Source organism: Tachysurus vachellii, chromosome 15 (assembly GCF_030014155.1).
Source record: "Tachysurus vachellii isolate PV-2020 chromosome 15, HZAU_Pvac_v1, whole genome shotgun sequence".
Classification (NCBI taxonomy): domain Eukaryota; kingdom Metazoa; phylum Chordata; class Actinopteri; order Siluriformes; family Bagridae; genus Tachysurus; species Tachysurus vachellii.
In genome coordinates this window covers 16,631,836-16,653,416 of record NC_083474.1, presented here as the reverse complement: position 1 = coordinate 16,653,416, position 21,581 = coordinate 16,631,836, and the positions used below count along the sequence as shown (strand labels likewise).

The window sequence follows — 21,581 nt, the reverse complement described above, 5'->3', positions numbered from 1 at the left end:
AACATTAGACCACTGCTGGATATATTTGGGTGGTGATCCAATCGCAACAAAGCAGAAACTCTGACAGTTGGTTTTGTGTGTGTGTGTGTGTGTGTGTGTGTGTGTGTGTGTGTGTGAGAGAGAGAGAGAGAGAGAGAGAGAGAGAGAGAGAGAGAGCTGAAAGCACTAGCTCAGAATGACTAACTGAGAAAACAGAGGCTGATCAGGTCACGCTTAGATATAAATAATGTATATAGTTTCAATGCACCTTGGCATTGTTTCTGCATGGATATAGACTGGTGTTTTGATAAAGGTGGCTGAGAACACTGTCTAACAATTCAGTCCAAAATCTCCCATAGACATGGTGACTCAAGGCCACAGTCAGACACAGTGTATGATGTAATCCCTTAATTCAGACATTTTTCATTCATTCATTCATTCATCTTCTACCGCTTATCCGAACTATCTCGGGTCACGGGGAGCCTGTGCCTATCTCAGGCGTCATTGGGCATCAAGGCAGGATACACCCTGGACGGAGTGCCAACCCATCGCAGGGTCAGACATTTTTCATTCTGGAAAATGACTATCCCATCCTAAAGGTTTCATCATAGGATTTCATGAATTATATAAATGGAGTACTTTTATTTACTTTTACTTTTAAAGATGGATTCCTGCAGATTAGCACAGTGCTTTTCTCGTTGTCCCATCACTGCTAGGGTAACCCACGATATCGGACATGTTCTGCATAATTTGCAACTTTGCAAGAAAGTGTTTACTTTCATTGATAGTCAATGGTAGACAAGTACGGGCTGTAACGGAGCATGCCATTGGATGTACGTATTTAACGAATAAGCCCCTTAACTGAAGTCTGAACAAAAGTGATAGATCTACTGATTATGTGTGATCTGATATTAACAGTTTAATGAAAGCAATAACCTGATAATTGTAAAACAATAACCTGATAATTGTAAAACAATAACCTGATAAAAAACGATGTGAAAGATCAATCAGTTCAGATGTTGGCTGATATATGCAAGTCATTTGTCCAGTTCTCCACCCTTTCACCAAGAAATGGCTGATGGCTGTTAATAATAATAATAATAATAACAACAACAACAATAATAATAATAATAATAATACTGTAGCACCAAAGACTACTACATACACACATGCATTTTATTTTTTTTAAAAAGTACATTTATATCCTCAAAACTAGGTTGCAATAGCTGAATTGTCATTTCTGAAATGTCTGTCTCAGTGACTAGAAGGTTCTTTTAGACAAAAGTGAGGCTAAAGTATCCTGGAAAAAAAAACTGAGTTCACAGATCCTAAGACACTTTGGTTAAATTTATCTCCCCCTTTTCAAAGTTAATGAAAGATTATTCAGTGCCTTGCAAAAGTATTTACACCCACTGAACTTTTAAATATTTTTTCACGTTACAACCACAAACAAAAATGTATTTTATTTGGGTTTTATGTCACAGACCATCACAAAGTGGCACATAATTGTGATGTGGAAGGGAAATGATAAATGGTGTCCAAAATCTGAAAAGTGTAGCATTTGTATTCATCCTCCCTGAGTCAATACCTTGTAGAACCACCTTTCACTGCCATTACAGCTGCAGGTTTTTTGCTGTATGTCTCTACCAGCTTTGTACATCTAGAGAGTCATTTCTGCCCATTCTTCTTTGTAAAATAGCTCCATGTGCTCAATATGTCTGTGAACAACAAGCTTCGTGTCTTGCCACAGATTCTCATTCAGGTTTATTGCTGGACTTTGACTGGGACATTCTAGAAATCACTAAAAAATAATCAGAGGCTGTGCTGCAACTCCTATAAACAGCAAGTGGCGCCAGAACACCACAGAAAAGGAACAAAACACTGCCTTATTTTTTAATATTTGTGTGTATTGTTTTTGTGTGTGTGTATTGTGTGTGTCTGTGTGTGTATATGTGTGTGTATATGTGTTTTATGTCTGTGCGTGTGTGTATGTGTGTAGTGTGTGTGTAGTGTGTATATGTGTGAGTGTATGTGTGTATTGTGTGTGTATATGTGTGCTTCCGGTAGCTGCACGCATCAGATTCAAAACACTGATGCTGGCCTTCAAAGCCAAAAATGGTCCAGCTCCCTCTTACCTCAAAGCCCTCATCACTCCTCGCACTGCACCCCGCACACTCTGATCTACCAGCACTGCTCGACTGGTTCCACCATCTCACAGGGTAAGAGGCAAGCATACTACAAGACTCTTCTCTGTTCTGGAACCAAGGTGGTGGAATGAAGTTCTCCTAGAGGACAGCTGAGTCACTGGCTATTCTCTCAAACAGCGGTTGAAGACCTACTTATTCAGGAAACACTTCTACTAGAACTTCCTTCCCTTGTAACTTTGAACAATGTTTTAATCTCATGGTATCTTAAGTATGTAACCTAGTGACCCAGCATTAATGTATCCAATGTTAGGATATCCAGTCGAGCAGTGCTGGTAGATCGCATAAACTTTGGTGACCTACCGCAGTGAACTCAAGTGCAGACTCCCCAAATCATGCACACAAGCCGTATATGGTCATGGCACATGGGATCACAAAATACTGTGCTAAACACACCTGTTATACACACACACACACACACACACACACACACACATATATATGTTTGTTTGTGTGTGTGTGTATATTGTGTGTATATCGTGTGTGTGTAAAGCCAAATATATACAACCTTAAGACCTTTAAGAATGAGTTAATTGTGTTCTTAATAAATGAATAGAGAATACTCTGTTGCCTGACTGATAACTCACCCTACATGTCCAGCCATGTTTTGTGTATCTAATATTACTGCATAACAGACAGGAGAGAACATCTAGCACTTAGAATACATTTACAAAGGGGTGCGTGCGTGTGTGTGTGGTGTTCGTGAGTCCACATGTTATTTCTTTATTCTCCTGACAGGCATCTCTGTAAAGTCTAATACTGTCCTTGAAGCATCCACCAGTTTGTTAGATACATAAGCACTAAAGTGCATTAGACAGTTTCATCAACTTTCTGTTCGGTTCATGTCAAAGTTACTTTATATGTGTGGGAAAATAGTGTTAGAAAACAGTGCTTGGCTCAGATCCTTCAATGATGATTTTTTTTTTTTTAAACTGTATCTTATCTGTAACAGATGTAATTTCAGCTCAGAGAAATTTCACATTATCTTAATTAAATTATCTTCCTGTACGTCTGCTGATAATGGAATTCTAAGGTAAAATCCACAAATAATAATGTGAATATATACAGAGAGCTCAGGATGACTTGAACCTTCTGGAGAAATACAGAAAAACATGACTTCTGATGTGTGACGGTTGAATGTTTTGTGGCGTCTGTGCTCTGACTAATACAAATAGACGGTTATTGTTTAACCATACACGCCTTCTTCAGAAACGTCTGATGATTTCTACCAATCTAGACCTTAATTTGCAAATTCTCTTGATTAAACTATTCTACAGTAACACATTTCAAAAGTCTGCACTTCTTTTCTGCCTGTGGAAAAGTTCTTCTTTATGGTAATCACACATAATCCTGTGCGGTTGACATTTTCCATTATGAACTCAAACACATCTGCGAACTTCAGACAGACTTTTAAAGCAGAACTTAATTTCACAGACTTCTAGATTTTCATAGATTTCTAAGCACTATAGAAGAGGTAATACTTTCTACTTAAATTAAAACCAGTCAAAGATATAGAGGCTGAATGGAAGAAAGTGAGATACAGTAGAGGGGCTTAAGAGAGAGTGAGTGATGTTTTCAGTCCTTTAGCAGTTTAGTGTACTGAGAGGAATTCCCTTTAAGCCACAAGTGGAAAATATTCCTCACTAAGTACAAAGCAAATTCATTCTTATTTACCGAAACCACAGCCGGCTGTTCTCAGATGGTGCTCTTTTGCTCAGCAGGGAATCAAACAGTGTATCACGCTACTGCTTTAAAATAGTGCTGTACAAACCTTCCTACTTGGGGCAGATGGAGATAAAATCCTGTAACTCTTAATGGATTCTGGCAAACAGCATAAAAAAAGAAGGGAAAAATCAGGTTTTGCCAAAGTGTTCATTATTAAAGTTTTGTCATTATTATTGTCAGGTTTTGCTGGCTATAACAAACTGATACACCTAATTATATATTTAACAAAAAGGACATGGAAACTCATTTTAATATTGTCATTTGATTATTATTTTTTAATGGATAGCCTTTATTTTTTTTTAAAAAAAAGTGATGAAACTGACATACGCCTAATCAATTCAGTCTGTAATCAAATACCAGCTGTTAAAATATCTGAGTGATGCACCGCATTTTATTTATTTCGAAGAATAAACAGTGAATAGTGTAAATAATGTGAATGTCTTCATACAGGCGACGAGACAGATGCAGATAACCAAAGAACTCATTTCCTATTGTAAACTCTTTGGAAACATAAACACAAAAAATATAAACAAAAAACTTATTAGATATTACTTTAATTAATTAATAGTGTTTGTATTTAGAGAATCAGGTGTTTTAATTACTTTATTACTTAATTACTTTAATTACTTACTTTTATGTCTTACTCAGTTGCCTTATGTCCCGGTTTTCCTGGGATTGTACTTCTTTTTAATAGTAGTCTCGGAAAATGTATTCTTTCCACCGTGCTAGATTGATATTTATGGCATTTGGAAGACGCTCTTATCCAGACCAACTTACATTTATCTCATCTATACACTTGAGCATGGTGGGATTCAAACTCACAACCTTCCGATCAGTAGCCCAACACCTTAACCAATGAGCTACCATGACCCCATTTCTGTTGATATTTTGAATGATGTCTGTATTTGGCCTGGGTCACTGGTGGAATATGAAGTAGCGTAACTTACATCTCAGTCTGTGGCAGCAGTCGATAGAAAGTGGCAGTAAATAGGTTGAACTTGTTAATGTAGCCTAATGAAAAGGTAAACCTAACCTCTGAAATGGATGGAAAGATGGAGGACAACGACATGGTGTTTGACGCATTACATAACTCCGGGCGATCCACTGTCGGAAAAAACACACCAGTCGCATTCAAATCACCTGACAAAATAAAGAAATATCATCTTCTACGATTAGGAAAGACTCAGACGATGACAAAATTGTTGTCACCAAATTAACAGCTATTTATCACGGTGTGTGGGAACAAGGTCGGTGCAAAAATATTCAGCAACTCCAATATCGCTGAAATCTTGATGCAAGCACTTGCTTTTTCTCTTTATTTTCCTTCAGTGCTGCCAAGTCTGATAAAATGTTCAATATGATTAATGTAGGCCTATAGACTTAACACCAGTGATACTTACAAGAGGGGTGGGGTGTGTGTGTGTGTGTGTGTGTGTGTGTGTGTGAGAGCTTTGCAGATCAAGCTTAATGGAATTGGACCCAGTATTAAAAGAAATGTAATGTTTTTAACCACCTTAATAATGTTCAAAACAGCTTGGTTAATCCTACCTTGAAGAAGAAAAGTAATCTACAACTATACATCTATTTTACACTTCAGCTACGCGTGTGATGTTAATGCTGCATTTATCATCATTTTCTTAAAATGATACACAATCTATAAAAAGCTTTTATCATTTGCCTGTAGAGCAAAAGTGCTACTGTACCATAGCACCCCCATGTGGAGACACATTATCTTGCTAAACACGACAATAACATTGGTCCCATATTACTGGAAGTTTGCAGCTCCACAACACAAATCCAAATGAAGAATTTTGTGTGTGTTGTTGTGCATTTGCCTGGCATTTGGTCTGTCCTGAAAGGCCAAGTTGCTAGGAGAACCTGTGCTGTTGCTCAGCTTCTGTTCTAACTGATAGCTGTATTATGATCAGGCTTGAATTGCTGAACAAAGAAAGGCTTATTCTCAGGGGGGAAAAAAGAGGGAGGGGTGAAACTCTGAGCTACTGGACTTTTCCCATGAACCTTTCGGGCAGTTTGCATCCGTATCATGTCTTACTGAGCCTCTGTAACAGGACTATTTTGGGATTATTGACCTGGATGTGAGAGTACATGAGCACACAAACGGACAGACACACAAAAGGATTATTTCTCCTGTCTACACACAAACATGCAAAGCTATATTGTCCCTGAGAGACATCTTTAAACATCCACTTGAGCATAAGATGCTTGTGTTCACTTTTTCTAAAGACAGAGTTTTTCATAACCTTAGTTATGAAAACAAAAAACAGTATATTCATGTCATATGTAAAAATTTATTCATTTAAAAATAATTTGATGGGACCAAGTGGCAGTGGCAATAAATACAAAAGGAGAGAATAGAAAAGAAAAAGGAACGGTTGCTTAAAACATGAGAAGGATATGGCACAAGTAACAAAACCACCATTAGATCAAATTAATTAAAAGGGCACATGAATCTAAAAGAGGCTTTGTGTTTAAAACCAACAGCTAGAGACTTGACAGCTTCCTGTCTGGGCATGGGAAACAACACAAACATTCAGGAAGAGGTACTCAAGCCCCTCCAACTGTCCTTGAGCTCAGAGTCCAAGAGTATTGAGACGATGAGAGACGGCCAGAAATAGAAGAACATCTCATAATCAAACTAAATCAAATTACATGAGGACAAAGAAGACTCTGAGGGAGAGGCTGCACTCTTGGCATTCCGCAAACACCCAGGTTAAAAAAGGCTTTAAAAAAAAAGAACCAAATGTTCCAAAACATAATTCTTAACAATTAAGAAAATAAAAATACAATACTGACAATCTACACAGGAATGAGTACTAAGGCAACATTTTGCTCCCTCTTCATCAGTTTGTAAGGCCAGCAAGGAAAGAAATCTTGCTCTGTTGAAATAAGAACCAAAAACAAGGAGGAAAAAAAAAAAAATCTTAATCTCAACACTGTAATTCAGACACCTAATAATCGATGCCCTGGTCATATTGGCCAGGGTACTCATCATATTGTGGCTGGTATTCATGGTGGTACTCTGCTTGGTAGTCAGCCTGGTAGTCGGTGTCGCTGACCTCGGAGCCGGTGGTGCCTGTGCCCTGGCTGCCATTGGTGTGGGCTCCAGGCTCCCCGGTTGCAGGGCAGTATTTGGGGTCATAGATCTGCCTGCCCAGGCCATAGGCACTCATGCCCTTCTGTGAGGCTGTTTTGTTGGTGCCCATCTGCAGCGAGATGGTGGAGTTGTCAAGCGGCTGTTGAGACAATTTCTGGTCGAAGATGTCTCGCCGGGTGCCGGGGGCGCCCATGCCAGACTAGAGTCAAAGCCAAAGACAAGATTGGAAAAACAACATTAATTGATGTTCTCAATAATCCTGATGTTGATTAGTACACTTATTTGAGCTTCTCTCTACTGATCTAAACCAATAGAAATACACATGTCTATCGCTCACGGATTACTGTGGAAATTGACCTTTATGGATGAATGATTACTGCCATGACATTGTGCCACACTTGTAAATGTATGTTCATTGGTTATGGGTTCCCTTTTACTGTTTCTCAGATAATTATGTGTATTATGTGCCTGTGGTAATTGCATGCCCAATTAGCATGTTAAGTCTTAGGTGATATAAAACATAATCTTGCACGTTTTCATGGAGCTGTGTTCACTGTGAAATAAAGTAAGAGACACTGGGTGAGGAATCAAAAGTGACACAAATGTCACTAATGTACTTCACCCACTACACCCAGTCTGTTGGAGTGAGCATGGTTACTTCCTGCTGTGAAAAACCATGCTAGCCACAGTGTAGACAAATCCAAAAATGTCCAGGCAGAGACAAGATTGTAATAATTACAGTGGGCTCAGAACTGTTGACAGTGATGTACCTGACTTGCTCCCTTATTGGTGCCCATCTGCAGGCTAATGGTAGTCTGGTCATATGGCTTGTCCGTTTGGGTCTTTGGGTCATAAAGATGTCTTCGGGTGCCATAAGCAGTCATGCCAGCCTGACTGGCACATTTATTTGTCCCCATCTAGATGTCAAAGAGAAAAAAAATAAAAATAGATGTCAGAAACGGAGCGTGACAATCCTCCTCTCAATCAACGCATGGATTTCTCGTTCCATGCGTAAGGTCTGAGCTGAGAGGAAAAAAAGAAATATTTAATCTCAATGAGTTTTTAATCCTGGTTATGAAAAGGTTACTACTTCAATTCATGAAAATATGAAGTTGGAGAAAGAAAAAAAAAATAAAAAAATATTCACACACTAGGGTACAAGAATGCATCAACACCTCTTATTCAAATAAATAAGTTATGATGATATGCCACACCTGTAAGCCAATGACGCAGTTTCCAGCCTTTAACTGCTCATCGTTGAAACGTCGTTCCTGCTTGTCAGCATACTTCACACCAATATCAGACTTGGTGTCCAAGCCTCTGGTCTTTGCCTTTGAATCGAAAAAAAACTCTTGAGTGCAAAGAAAAACATACGAATACATTATCTTGCTAGTTTTTCTTTTGTAAAACGGGGTGATGGAATATGGCTGTAAATAAAATCCTATTTGGACTCGATTAGTTTTCCATTAGGAAGTTAGATTATGTACTTAGTCCTGGTGTAGCTCCAAGATCTAACAAGGAATAATGAAGCTTAGATGATTAGGTTTAAAAGGATTTTTCAGAGAAGCAGAGATTTGAGGTGTTTTCCGACATCTTAAATACGATATGATAGTGTGAACTACTAATGATCAAACAACTTGCGCAGCCACAACGGATCATGCTTCAGAAAAACATCCTCCAAATACATTAAAAGCCATTTGTCAAGAAATCCAGTCTGAAGAGTATGAGGAGTGATTGTATTCTATTACTAAGTTTAAAACAGCTATTTTTCTAACCGTATATCTGACTGACGGTACAAACCTATTGCATTGCTGTCATTTAATGCCATCCCCTTTGAAAATGATGTGAAGTAATAATCAGTTAACACAGTGCATCTAAAACCACAATATTGCTTTGTATGGTCATCCTACCGTGGATTTCCATTATGTGTAAAAGTGACAGTCTCACCATGCTAGCCAGCGCAAGCAGCGTGGTCTGGACCTGTGTCATGTTCCCGTTTTCAAACAGGTCATTAGCTTCAAATATGTCGTTTGGCTTCAGGCCATATGCAAGAATGGCTTTGATGAAGTTGCTCAGGTTCTCAAGCTGTGCAAACCACAGAAAAGAGGATTTGGTGCCATGATTTTGCACACAAACTGTTTTGGTGTAAGATTTAATTTGGAGTCATGCTTAAGAGGTATTGCCCAAAAAAAAAAAAAAACTACCTTACCTTATGCCAGTTGAGTTTAGAGTTGTTAATTTTCTTTACAGAGCCAGGCTGGAGTTTGTTGATCAAACTGTAAGTAATGAAAACAGTAAGTCATTCACAATCATCTTCAGGAACTGCTTTATCAGGGTCAGGGCTGTAATGGAGTTTGGAGCGTATCCCACAAACAAAGTGGGAATAATGCCAGTCTAACAAACAGAACCATGCACACACATTCACACACTCCTTCACAGCTAAGGGCAATTAGGTGTGGCTAATCGACATGGCAGTATGTTTTTTGTGTACTTGGGGAAACCAGAGAACCTGGAGGAACTTGCATGGACTCATGGAGAACATGTGAAACTCCACACAGGGCTATAATCAAGTGTAGGATTGAACCAGGGACCATGGAGCTGTGAGGCAGCAACACTCAAACTGTAATTCACATCTGTTCACATCTGCTATAAATAATACAAAACAAAGCGAGGAAATTTGAGTTCTTTCTCTCAGAAAAATAAAATGGTATGGAATCAACTAGGCTAAGTGGCTTCAAATGTTCAGAACTACAGCTGGCTCCTGAGTGATGCAAATGTTTTATCCGGTTGTCTTCTCATCAAGAGGTGAAATCCCCATGATGCCACAGGCAGCTGGGATGGAAAAAACAGTCTCCTGAGTCACGCTAGCCAGTCATAGTTATCATGTGGCTCATGTGTACAGAATAGACCAATTAGCACTCTATAACGCTGCATAAGCGGCTGACTAGAAAAAAAAAAACATGACTTCAAAAGAAAGAATTTGGTAGATTTCTGATGGGGATTTTTCCAGGGAGACATTTGGAGAAAATACTGTAGTGTTAAATAGTAAAAACAACATAATCGTCCTCATAAAAACTTATTTGTACTGGAACATGTCTGACCATCAGAGACTTTGTTAGCCTACATTCCTGTTCAACTCCATTCCTATAAAACATAGAATGCTAAACAAAGTGTTTCCTCAAGTGTAGAGATACACACCAGTGCTGAGGGAAAGTACAGTTGGTCAAACCAAATTATCATCATCTTACTCGCAAAGAATGACACCATCCTTCAGCCCCTGCTGGAAGTTCTCTCCAATTGGCATGCCGGTGACCTCCTCAATCCAGATGCGTAGCTCCTCCTCCTTCAGTGGGTCATACTTCTGAGCGATCTGAGAAAGCAAGAGCAACAATATATTGGAAAATGCGTATTTTTATTTCCCCTGCTTCTTCCAAAAAATTCATTCAAATGTAAATAAACTAATTTAATTTGCTTCACGAAGCCCGAATGCTCTGCTATTAAACAAAACTTTTTTTTTGCGTCATACCTGATGTTTTTATTTGCTTGAAAGTAAAAAAAAAAACAAAAAAAAAAAAAACATTGGTGAACGTCTTCAAAGTGTGGCGATTCATTATTTTGCCAGAGGTTGCCAGAGGAACGAAAAAACTGACAAGTGTTGTTATTGAATAATGGATTAAGCCTGGGTGGCCCATAATAGCTTTGCTTATTGTCAGGTTGTCTCTTATATCTGTCAAAAACAAGCCAGCACACCTCTACCGATAGGAAGGGAGTTTAACTGTAAAGTCAAAATTATAAACCAATCCATAACATCCCGAGGACATCCTTGTGCTCTCTTTGCATGTAATCAAATGTTAGAAAATTAAAGTACAGTTATTAAAATTAAGCTGATGTTAATAGTCATGTTCTCATAACAGCCAAATGCTTGGAAAGTCCTTATTGTCCCGTTAAGCCAAAATGACCAACATAAATTAAAGCTGAGCTGTGTTTATGTGAACGATCTGTTCCGTGTCAGTCATCACATCTCACACAGTCAGGGCATGAAATAAAGGAATATGCTATGCTATTTTGTACTGCTAGTAGTCTCAGCCATCACACCCATGAACCGCTGAATATCTGATGCATATGATGCTTTTTTGTGAAGTGGCGTTTTGAGCTCGTTATCTGATTGGTTGGATTCTACAGGATTTCCAGCCAAGAAACAAAGTCGTCATGACGCGTGGAAGATCCTCATGGAATAAGGAAGTCGTTTTTACAACTGTGACAACGAGTGCTTATGAGGATCATCTAAATGCGGCATTTCCATGGTATAGACTCATTAATATGCATTAATTTCTTAAATGATCGATGGTTGCACACCCGCCTGTTTTTCTAAGGACACTGGCATTACGTTATTATGATCCTAAATGTGATGCTGAACAAAACAAACTGTAACTGTTGGCTTTACATGTCAGTTAGATGTAAAGACATGTTTCTGTCTTATGGAGTCAGTTCTGCTTTAGGTCTGGCTACATGAGATTACACTGCTACTGAACATGAATTAATAACTCTCTGATAAAGAAAGTAAAATATTATCGATCCGTTCATGTAATTCAATCCTTCCGTTTTTTTCCGGTTTTAAAGTAAACCACGGCATCTCAGATTACAGAAATTTAATGAGAATAAGCTAAGTGTGATGATAAGCATTATCTATTTCTATTTTCTTAACCTTCATGACCGAGCACCAAAGTCCAAACATATACATTAAAGATGTGAAAATCCTTAACCAAAATCCTAAACCAGATCCCAGTTTTCTTAGACTATCTTAGGTCTCAGTAACCCAGAATTAAACGGTCTCTGAAGTCAAGCTACTGGAGATCAGTTCAGGAAAACATTTTTCCTACTTCACCCCGATTATGTTTATGTAGAGTCTTTGCCAAGAGCCATGCTGCATACAGGAAATTGTATTGAGGGTTGCCGGACCTCTGGCCTGTGGTTTTAGTTGTAATTTAAGCTTTAACTCTTCATAACTGACCCATAAATGAAACCAGTGCCGGGGAAGAAATATTGGAATATTTTTTCCAGATACTTCCTCATACCAAGCATTAAAAATATGCACTTTGAATATGAAACAAGGCCGGTTTACACTTGTAAAAATGGTCACATCTGTGTTGTGAGGCAGATGGGAGTTTATGAGTAAGTGTAGCGTGCACAGCTCCTCAATCCTAATAGCGTGTTGTGTGTATTTACAGTTGTGCGTCTCTAGCACATGCTGGCTGCTTGTGTTAGAAAGACTCAACCATTCACATCAAAAGAGCAAGTAAGCCTAATTTTAGTTGGCTTTCTTTGTTCCTCAATGTCTATTTCTTATTCCTACTGGTATATTTTGGTTAGTTACTCTCACTTGATCTATGATAGTTTGAATACATTTAAAACGATCACATTTTGGTAAGACTAATTACAGGCTTCACAATTCATAATGGCCCTTTCATAAATTAAACACTGCAGGCGTGTGATCCTGTAATGAGCACAAAAGTACCATTAAAAAAAAAAAATCAATCTCATACCTAATATACACTGAATACAAAATAACCTAGACAACATTTTCCATTTAGTAAGTGTTTGCCTTATTAACTAACATACTATGGGGGCATGTGGTAGCCTAGTGGTTAAGGTGTTGGGCTAACAATCGGAAGATTGTGAGTTCGATCCCAGGTCCACCAAGCTGCCACTGTTGGGCCCCTGAGCAAGGCCCTTTATTGCTCAGCTGTATAAAAGAGATAATGTAAATCGCTCTGGATAAGGGCGTCTGCCAAATGATGTAAATGTAAATAATATCTCTGTTTTGAACAATAAATACAAGTAGCTGTGAGCAGCATTAACATACCTGGCGCTTCTCTCAATTCTCAGTTCTTTCAGTTGTTCAAAAATGTTTCTTTGACTTTTGATTGTTTTTCTGAATTCCTAGCAGCGCATAATTTACTTTGCTTACAATGTCTAAAAAATGAAAAAAGAAAAAATAAAAAAAACAAAGAGTTCAATACACTCAAACTCTTGTGATGTCATAGCAACATTGGGAGTTATGCTTACTTGGGTAATACCAGCAGAAGAACAGAGTCATTAAGAGGTCAATTGAGACTAGAGCAAAGCAACAACAAGGCAACTGAGTCATCCTGAGTTAGCAGCGGTGGAATTGTTGACTTCCTTTGCATGTTCAAACACACCTAACGGTCTTTCCAGCAAGCCCAACAAGTCTAGGCTTGAAGGGCAAAAGATAGAAGGCCTGCATGCATGATTGTGGTGAACTTAAGTCAACAAAAGAACAATCAGTTTTTCAAAAACATTTGCTGATGAAAATATTGAAGTGTGCATCCAGAGTAAAGTGAGACACCACGTCATCCTGCAGTTATTAAAAAAAAAAAAAGAAAAAAAAAAAAATCATTTTGCTTTTTTATTTTATTTTATTTGCAGACAAACAGGGTCTTCATAAAGTTAGTTTTTTTTTCAACTGCTTATTTATAAAAACCTTACTTACAATTTCTGAAACCTGACACTTGAACACCAGAACCACACACCAAATGTGCAAAACCATACACTAATTCATGGGCTTATTAAAAATCACGTCACTTAAAATTTACTTAAATACTTGTGAACTTCCCTGAACTGAATTCTGTGTGCGTGTGTGTATGTGCAGTTTAATTGACTGTATAAAGGCTAATATACTGGAAAAAAACATTTTCAAGTCATGAGTAACAACTATGTGTTGGTGACATTACAAAAATCAAAACAATCTTCTGTGAACTTTTCTGAATTCAACTGTGTGTGTGCTAGCTTGTGTGGTAGCTTGTGTGTGTGTGAAGTAGCTTAGTGTGTGTACACATGTGAAGTAGCTTGTGTGTGTGAAAGAGAGAGAGAGAGTGTGTGTGTGTGTGTGTGTGGGGGGGGGTGTTAGTGTGTGCATCTGAGGTAGCTGTGTGTGTGTGGGGTGAGAGAGTGTGGGGTGAGTACAGAAAGAGGGAGAGGCTCACTGAGCATGTGCAATATGAGTATCATCACTTTAGCTCATACCTGATTGGATTAATCAGCCAGGATGCAACCGTCCTAGAAAACTGTATAACTAAACACTGAGGGTGAAACATCAAACCCTAAATCAGCATCAACCAGTCTCAGGATATTTACTAGGTGAATTTGTTCTATTGTTTTGTTTTTCTTTAAGAGGAGCATCCAACATTGGTAAGAAGAAATATCCTCGCAGGCAAACAGCAGAAAAACTAAATTTTGTTGTAGAAAGGACATATTTTAGAAATCAGGATGGTTCACTTTTGAATCTGGTTCCTCTCAAGGTTTCTTCCTTGCGTTTGTTTTACTTGCGTCTATTGTCTCAGGGTAAAAATGTTTCATTTGAAACTTTTATATTTTATAATTGAATTGTAACTGGGGGCACGGTGGCTTAGTGGTTAGCACGTTCGCCTCATACCTCCAGGGTTGGGGGTTCGATCCCCGCCTCCGCCTTGTGTGTGTGGAGTTTGCATGTTCTCCCCGTGCCTCGGGGGTTTCCTCCGGGTACTCCGGTTTCCTCCCCCGGTCCAAAGACATGCATGGTAGGTTGATTGCCATCTCTGGAAAATTGTCCGTAGTGTGTGATTGCGTGAGTGAATGAGAGTGTGTGTGCCCTGCGATGGGTTGGCACTCCATCCAGGGTGTATCCTGCCTTGATGCCCGATGACACCTGAGAGGCACAGGCTCCCCGTGACCCGAGGTAGTTCGGATAAGCGGTAGAAAATGAGTGAGTGAGAGAGAATTGTAACTGACTATACCTATATCTTAGCCATGCCAGTGCAAGGCCAACAGGAAGCAACACTTCAACAAAAGCAATCTGTTGAGTCAACACTGGGGTTTCAATGTGACAGTGTAAGTAAACACCACAGCGCACAGGCACAGTGTTCACAAACCCGGCACTCAAGGTCTTCTGGACTGTGGAAGAGGTGATACGATGACAACAGCAACAAGAGTAAAATGCAGAGAAAAAAAATCATATTGCATCTTGTTTACAGACACTTCAGCACACAATGTTTCTGCCAAGAAAAGGCAGAACGTCCAGCACATTAATCACAATGTTGCAGTACTCGTAGTGAAGAGAACAGCCAGGTCTCTTAAGACTCAAGTCCTCCGAACCACCAAAAAGAAAAAAAAAAAAAAAAAAAAAAAACCCACAGAGAAGTGAAAATAAACAACATAAATAAAGCAGTGATGTCGTGTTCTCTTTCACCTTTCCATGCTTTCACTTTCCAACATGAACACTGACAACGACTGAAAAGCAAAATTATGGAAAAAAAGTTAAACAGCTGTCTGTAGATAAAGGCACACCTGCATCCCAGTATTGTTTTCTGTAAACACTTGTAGACTTCTGCTAGTGTATATGGGTAAAGTAATGGAATTATGGTTCCATCTACAAACTATGGCTGAAAGGTTAAAACAGCTAAATTTAATGTAGCTCAAATTATTATTGCTTATTCATGCTTTCTAAAAAAAAAAACACATTAACACCACAATAGCTTACAGAATTATAGGCATTAATCTTCCAGCCATTCAATACTAACAGTTAATCCCAAAGGCTCTTGGAATTGATTCTGCACACCAAAAAGATTTGACTCACTCAAACAAACTGAACCTTATCCGGGAACACAAAATCGGGGGCTAATTTAATTCAGCCTAAGTTCTCTGTAGTATTAATAGATGACCGAAAATACTGAAATGATTTTTTTTAAGCCAGATTTTTGGAATTTGGTAAAACAAGTAAACTAACTGATTAACTCAGTCATTATTTAATAATAGTCAGTTGTTTAGTCCTAGTTCAAAATGTAGAAACTGGCAATGAAAGAAAAAAAAAAAAAAACACATTTGCCAGTACCCCCCCACCCCCCATGTGATGTAATCAATACACACTTTCAAGCTTAGATGGAAAAATCAATGATGTAAATACTAAAAAGCTGATCCAAGTGACCTCTGACCATCATGAAATAAAGCACCTCTCTGACAGGCCCACAAAGGGGGAAAAAAAAAATAATAAAATAAAAAAAAAACCTTTCACACAGGAAGGTCAAAGGTTAACGGCAAAATTACGTCCAACTTCCGCCTCTTTCGAGATGTTTGGGTGTTGTGTGTCCTACAGTTACCAAGAGATCAACACTAGTGTGTTCACTTGCAGCCATCTGCATCCACACAATAGATCCTATGTGTTTGGACTCAAACATCACTTATTTGAGGGAGAAGCGGAAAAACTGATTGCAAGTTTGAAGATGAATCAGGACCTCGATGCCCCTACAGTCAACATTTTTTTCATCCCACAAGGTTGTCAGCTGCTCGTCTACATGGGGTTTAGTGTGAACATGTTCACAGCTGTGATTAAATTTTATAGGTATGATGCAGAAACAACCTACAATTTTGCTCCATCCTGTACTGAAGCAACACTTTGCACAGCCTCAAATAATTATTACATACACCAGATTATTATTATAATTTTAAGAAACACACCCGTAAATTCGGTCTGCTGAGAGGAAATGTGTAATATATGCTTTGCTGTACATGTCACAACACTACATTTCATACAGTCTGGAAGATGGTGGAGGGGAGACCGGAGCGCATGGACGTACTGGAGAGCTCTCTCATTAACAATGCCATTAAAAAAAAGAATGTTATATATACACACGTACAGTCACTATACTCGTCATTTATGTGAGTGCAAATATACCACGACGGATTTATTTCACCATATCAACAAGACAACAACATTTTTTATCTGTTTATGTGGAAGGTCCACCATACAAGTCCCTGTATAAACTGTTACTACAGAAACGTTTACATGTTAGAAAGAGCTCATTAACCTGCTTGCATTTCAGCTGGCACTGCTGTCAGAGCTGCTATTATAGAGGCATAATATAATTCAAATCAACACCGAGAGACCAATCAGAATTAAGAAATCAACAGCGCACTGATAGGTAAACGCTCACAGCTTGCAAATAGAAAACGTGTTGATGTGCATCAAATGATCGCTTTGGAGCCACACCGACAAATGATTTTGTAGTTTTAACCAGATATGAATTCCTTAGACACAGGCTAAACCGAGAGACGATGCTCAGTGTTCTCGGCCCAAACGCAAACCTAAAGTTAACTCCAGACACTAAGCCACTATTTGATCAACTACTAAACTACTATTGTTTTAGTATTTCAATCAAAGGATTTCTATATTTATTTTGGGTGTTGTGTAACCAACTCCTTCCATGTATTGCTGACAACCAATGTGATCACATTTATCTGCTGGTTAGGTAATTATCGAGTCCTGGCATGAACCAACAAGCAGATGTCTGTATAAATTTAAAATAATGGAAGAAATTTCCATGGACATTGAGTTGTTTGTTTTTTTATTTAAAGATACTATGCAGATAATCTGCATTTCCAGTTTGAAGGTAGATTAACATGATCTACAAAAATCTTTAAGAAGGTAACGTAAAGAAAACAGAAGATTCTGATATTTTAATCAAATGCAATTATTACAAGGCCCAGTTTTTACTATAATTACTGATGTCTCTGCACTGTACAGACTGTTTTTGTTGAATGTTATACCTTTGTTGATCTACCAAGGGATCTTGAAGTACTAGACAGAGTCTGTCCCTCTGTCTGGGTCTGTGTCTGTCGGTCGGTCTGTCTGTCCCTCTGTCTGTCTCTGGGTCGGTCGGTCTGTCCCTCTGTCTGCCTGTCTCTGGGTCGGTCGTTCGGTCTGTGTCTGTCTGTCTGCCTGTCTCTGGGTCGGTCGGTCGGTCTGTCTGTCTTTCTGTCTCTGGGTCGGTCAGTCGATCTTGTCTGCCTGTCTCTGGGTCGGTCGGTCTGTCTGTCTGTCTGTCTCTGGGTCGGTCGGTCTGTGTCTGTCTCTGGGTCGGTCGATTGGTCTGTCTGTCTGCCTGTCTCTGGGTCGGTCGGTCTGTCTGCCTGTCTCTGGGTCGATCGGTCGATCTGCCTGTCTCTGGGTCGGTCGGTCGATCTGCCTGTCTCTGGGTCAGTCGGTCGATCTGTCTGTCTCTGGGTCGGTCGGTCGATCTGTCTGTCTCTGGGTCGGTCGGTCTGTGTCTGTCCGTCTCTCTGGGTCGGTCGGTCGGTCGGTCAGTCTCTCTGTCTGTCTCTGGGTCGGTCTGTCTCTCTGTCGGTCGGTCAGTCTCTCTGTCTGTCGGTCGGTCTGAACAAGGACACAGTTGGCAGTGTTACCACTTCAGCATGAATTAATCCCCTAGTTAAATCCCTTCCTTGAAAGTGTGTATTTCTAGCATCTGGCCACACTAAACAGACTGCACACATGTCTAAACCCTGAACATTGGCCTGCGTATGCTCCAATATAAAAACCAGCATGTCTGTGAACTTTCTCTTTGTTACTCTGTGCTCATGTTCCAGCACCAATTTAACCATTGCATGTTAACCAGACATTATACATATACTATAGTTCCCCATCATTTTACTTTAATGTCATTTCTCAGTTAAGGTATATTGAAGGAAGTTTTTCTCTATTATAGGTTTTTTGTATTGCCTGAGATCTGTCAGTGATTAATCAATCAATCTGTTAGTAACATTGGTAATATTTGAATAAGGAACTTTTTGCAACCCTACACAAAACAGGCACTCGTTAGTGTGGCATTGTTGGCAGGACTTGCTATCAGTTATAAAGACTGGAAAGCAGTATACAGAGTGTTTTACATATTATGCATCAATCACGTGAATCAATTAAGTGAACAAACATGGAGTGTTTTTCTGGGCTAAACAAAATGCAAAGCAATGCAAAAGGTGGGAAAAAAACAAAAACCACCTACAACATACAATTCATGTTTGGTTGGTTCACATTAGCTGCCTTTCAGTGCTACGTGCAGATACCCTATAATTTAATGCGAGTCATATCCTGTTAAATATGCTGAGATGTGAAAACTAGAGTGTTAATAACAATTACTTGACACCTTGCTTACATCAGCGTCGATATCCAGTGCAACATGCAACCCCAAAACCAAAATCTCACCATCACTGCATGTAGACTGTGAATATTACACAGGTTTAATATTTACCACAGTCAGCCGATACATTTTGGATACTGAAATGATGGCCGCCTTAGTCCTTCATATCAGCTTGCATGCAGTCTAAAATTCTGCACATAGTCAGAGTGCAACCGCAACATAACTGTGATTGATTCGCCGACGTTTGAGTCTTTCAACAAAAGCAATGCACATCTGCCATAGTTATCATTTCCAAGTACTGCTTTGACTCAGACAGCATCAAATTGTTTAGATTTTTTTGTCTGCAAACTTACTTCATCAGAAATGGCCATGTGTTAGCACATCTCAAGTGGACCAATGTTACTTTACATGCTTGAAATCAAGTTTGTCAGGAAACTACATACTTCATTTTGCTACATGTTTACACTACATGTGACTAACTACACAAAAGAAATAAAAAACACCACTTCTCTGTATCAGCTGTCTGTCATGTCATGCTTTGTCTTTTTTTTTTTTTTTTTTAAATAAAGACAAAGCAAGACATGACAGACAGCTGATAAAGAGAAGTGTTTTTTTTTTTTTTTTTTTAATAAAGCATATGAAATATCCTTAAATGACTGCTGCATGGGACAAATATTTTTGAGATACAAGGAACCAAATGCCACCCAAAAACTGGAAGTAAATACCAAGTTGTGTACTGCTAATTTAAACAGTAATCTGGTGCTGTACTCTATAATCAATTACTGGCACAATCTGATACATACAATCAATTCTGGTTTCTTTTTCAGGAAACAGGAAACTACCACTTTAAGTGTGTGTGTGTGTGTGTGTGTGTGTGTGTGTGTAGGTGTGTACACACTACAAAATGACACTCTTGCCACATTTTCACCTTGTTGTAAGAAATAACTTTTGCTCATTTGACTTTCAAAAAGAACAAAACTTGCGAAACATGTTTGCTTTTTATATAACCTATATGTAGAACCTGAGCCTTGTGCTAAGAATGATTCACATCTAAGAATGCATGTGTGAACCCATGATCATCATTTGACAATGACACCCTTTGAGCAATTATCCTTTGGGGAAACTCCATAAGCTGCAACTTCTCTTAAAAGAACATTTTAAAAAGAGACTCAGTTCTGTGGGTAGATGAAATGAGTCGAGATCACTCTCTGAAATGAGAATACTCTAGAAAGAGGAGTGAGCTTACTTCCTGAAAGCTTATAACCACAGCCGCAAAAAAAGTTGCTTCCATTTTACTTGAACTATTCGACTTGAACCCTATTGCACTAAAAAAAAAAAAAAAATCACCATGCATAAATAACGCAATGTATGCGAAAGTAGATAAACCATAGATGTGCTTGTATTTTTAATATTTAATCAATCCGAATCTGCTTTTATTTCAGTTTCATCGACAGCATGGAAGCCCCCAACCTGTGTGTCTCAGTAAACCCATGATGGCTTGCAGTAAGGATTTCTACATTGTCCTCTCATGCATCCTATTGCATCTAGCAGCATAGCGTAATACAAGTATCCTGTTTTAACCCAAACAAGCGTGCGTCTCTACGACCTTTTGCTCTCCAAACACATCATTACGCATCACAGATTATTACAATACACGAGCCATTCATGTCACAAGAGCTATAAACTCCAACTAAAACCAAGATACTCTTTGGAGTTACATGACTTGAACTCGTAAAAGAGTCCCAAATCAAAGCAGATTACTGATCTGACAGAACTTTTAGAAATGCATTCGTGGCAGAATGAGAGTCTGTTGGAAATAACAGACCACAGGATAAAGAAACATAAAAACAAAACACTGGCTTCAATCATTCATTAAGTTCAGCTGTGTCCTGTGAAGGTGTGATGAAGGTGTGATGATGGTGTGACGAAGGTTATCTACTTTGGGGGATTGTGTGTCTTCCCCCCCAGAAGGCTTGCTGATGAAGTAGAGTGGGAAAAAAAAGCAAGCAGTGATGGGCAGGACAAAGAGAGAAGCAACTAAACCCAAATGGATCCCACTGAAAAAAAAAGAATCGATTCTTTTATCATCACAGAACCAGAAAGTTTCGACTGGCTTTAAACTTTCGAGCATTTTCCAGTAATCGAGCGAAAGGAGGTCGGAAAAAGGAAGCGACAGAGAAACAAAGTAACAGATTTCCCCTCTAAACAAAACAAGCACATAATAAATCTTTCCCATAATAAACGCTTACCTTGTTCCTAACTTCAGCTGATAATCCGTAAGCGGGTCCCTTGTTAAACTGGGCCATTTTTTATCTGTATTATAATGTCGGATTGAATGAATGTTGCCCCAGAAGTTTGCCTAGATTTTGAGGAAGATCTTCAGCAGCGAGGAGAGAAATAGGCTACGTGAGTTTGGGCTGGGCGGCGTGCGCAACCTCCTACCCGAGAGAAAGCATGCACTGTGGAAGGCCAATGAGTCCAAAATGGCTTTTATTATATAATGTATGCATGCTGCGTCATAGACAAGCAGATCATTAAAACACTAACACACTATAGAACGTGCTGTTATATGGATATATATATATATTTTTT

General features: G+C 38.9%; 1 protein-coding gene across 1 annotated transcript; it reads right to left on the bottom strand.

The window, feature by feature from the left end:
• Nucleotides 1-6,203: 6,203 nt before the first annotated feature.
• LOC132858120 (calponin-3-like) lies at nucleotides 6,204-21,405 on the bottom strand. The gene is made up of 7 exons (XM_060888339.1): nucleotides 21,239-21,405; nucleotides 10,272-10,393; nucleotides 9,233-9,299; nucleotides 8,971-9,108; nucleotides 8,238-8,354; nucleotides 7,794-7,940; nucleotides 6,204-7,222 (listed from the first exon to the last, which is right to left on the bottom strand). The coding sequence occupies exons 1-7, from the start codon at nucleotides 21,293-21,295 to the stop codon at nucleotides 6,878-6,880; spliced, it is 993 nt and encodes a 330-aa protein (XP_060744322.1). The 5' UTR covers nucleotides 21,296-21,405; the 3' UTR covers nucleotides 6,204-6,877.
• Between the last annotated feature and the right edge of the window lie 176 nt (nucleotides 21,406-21,581).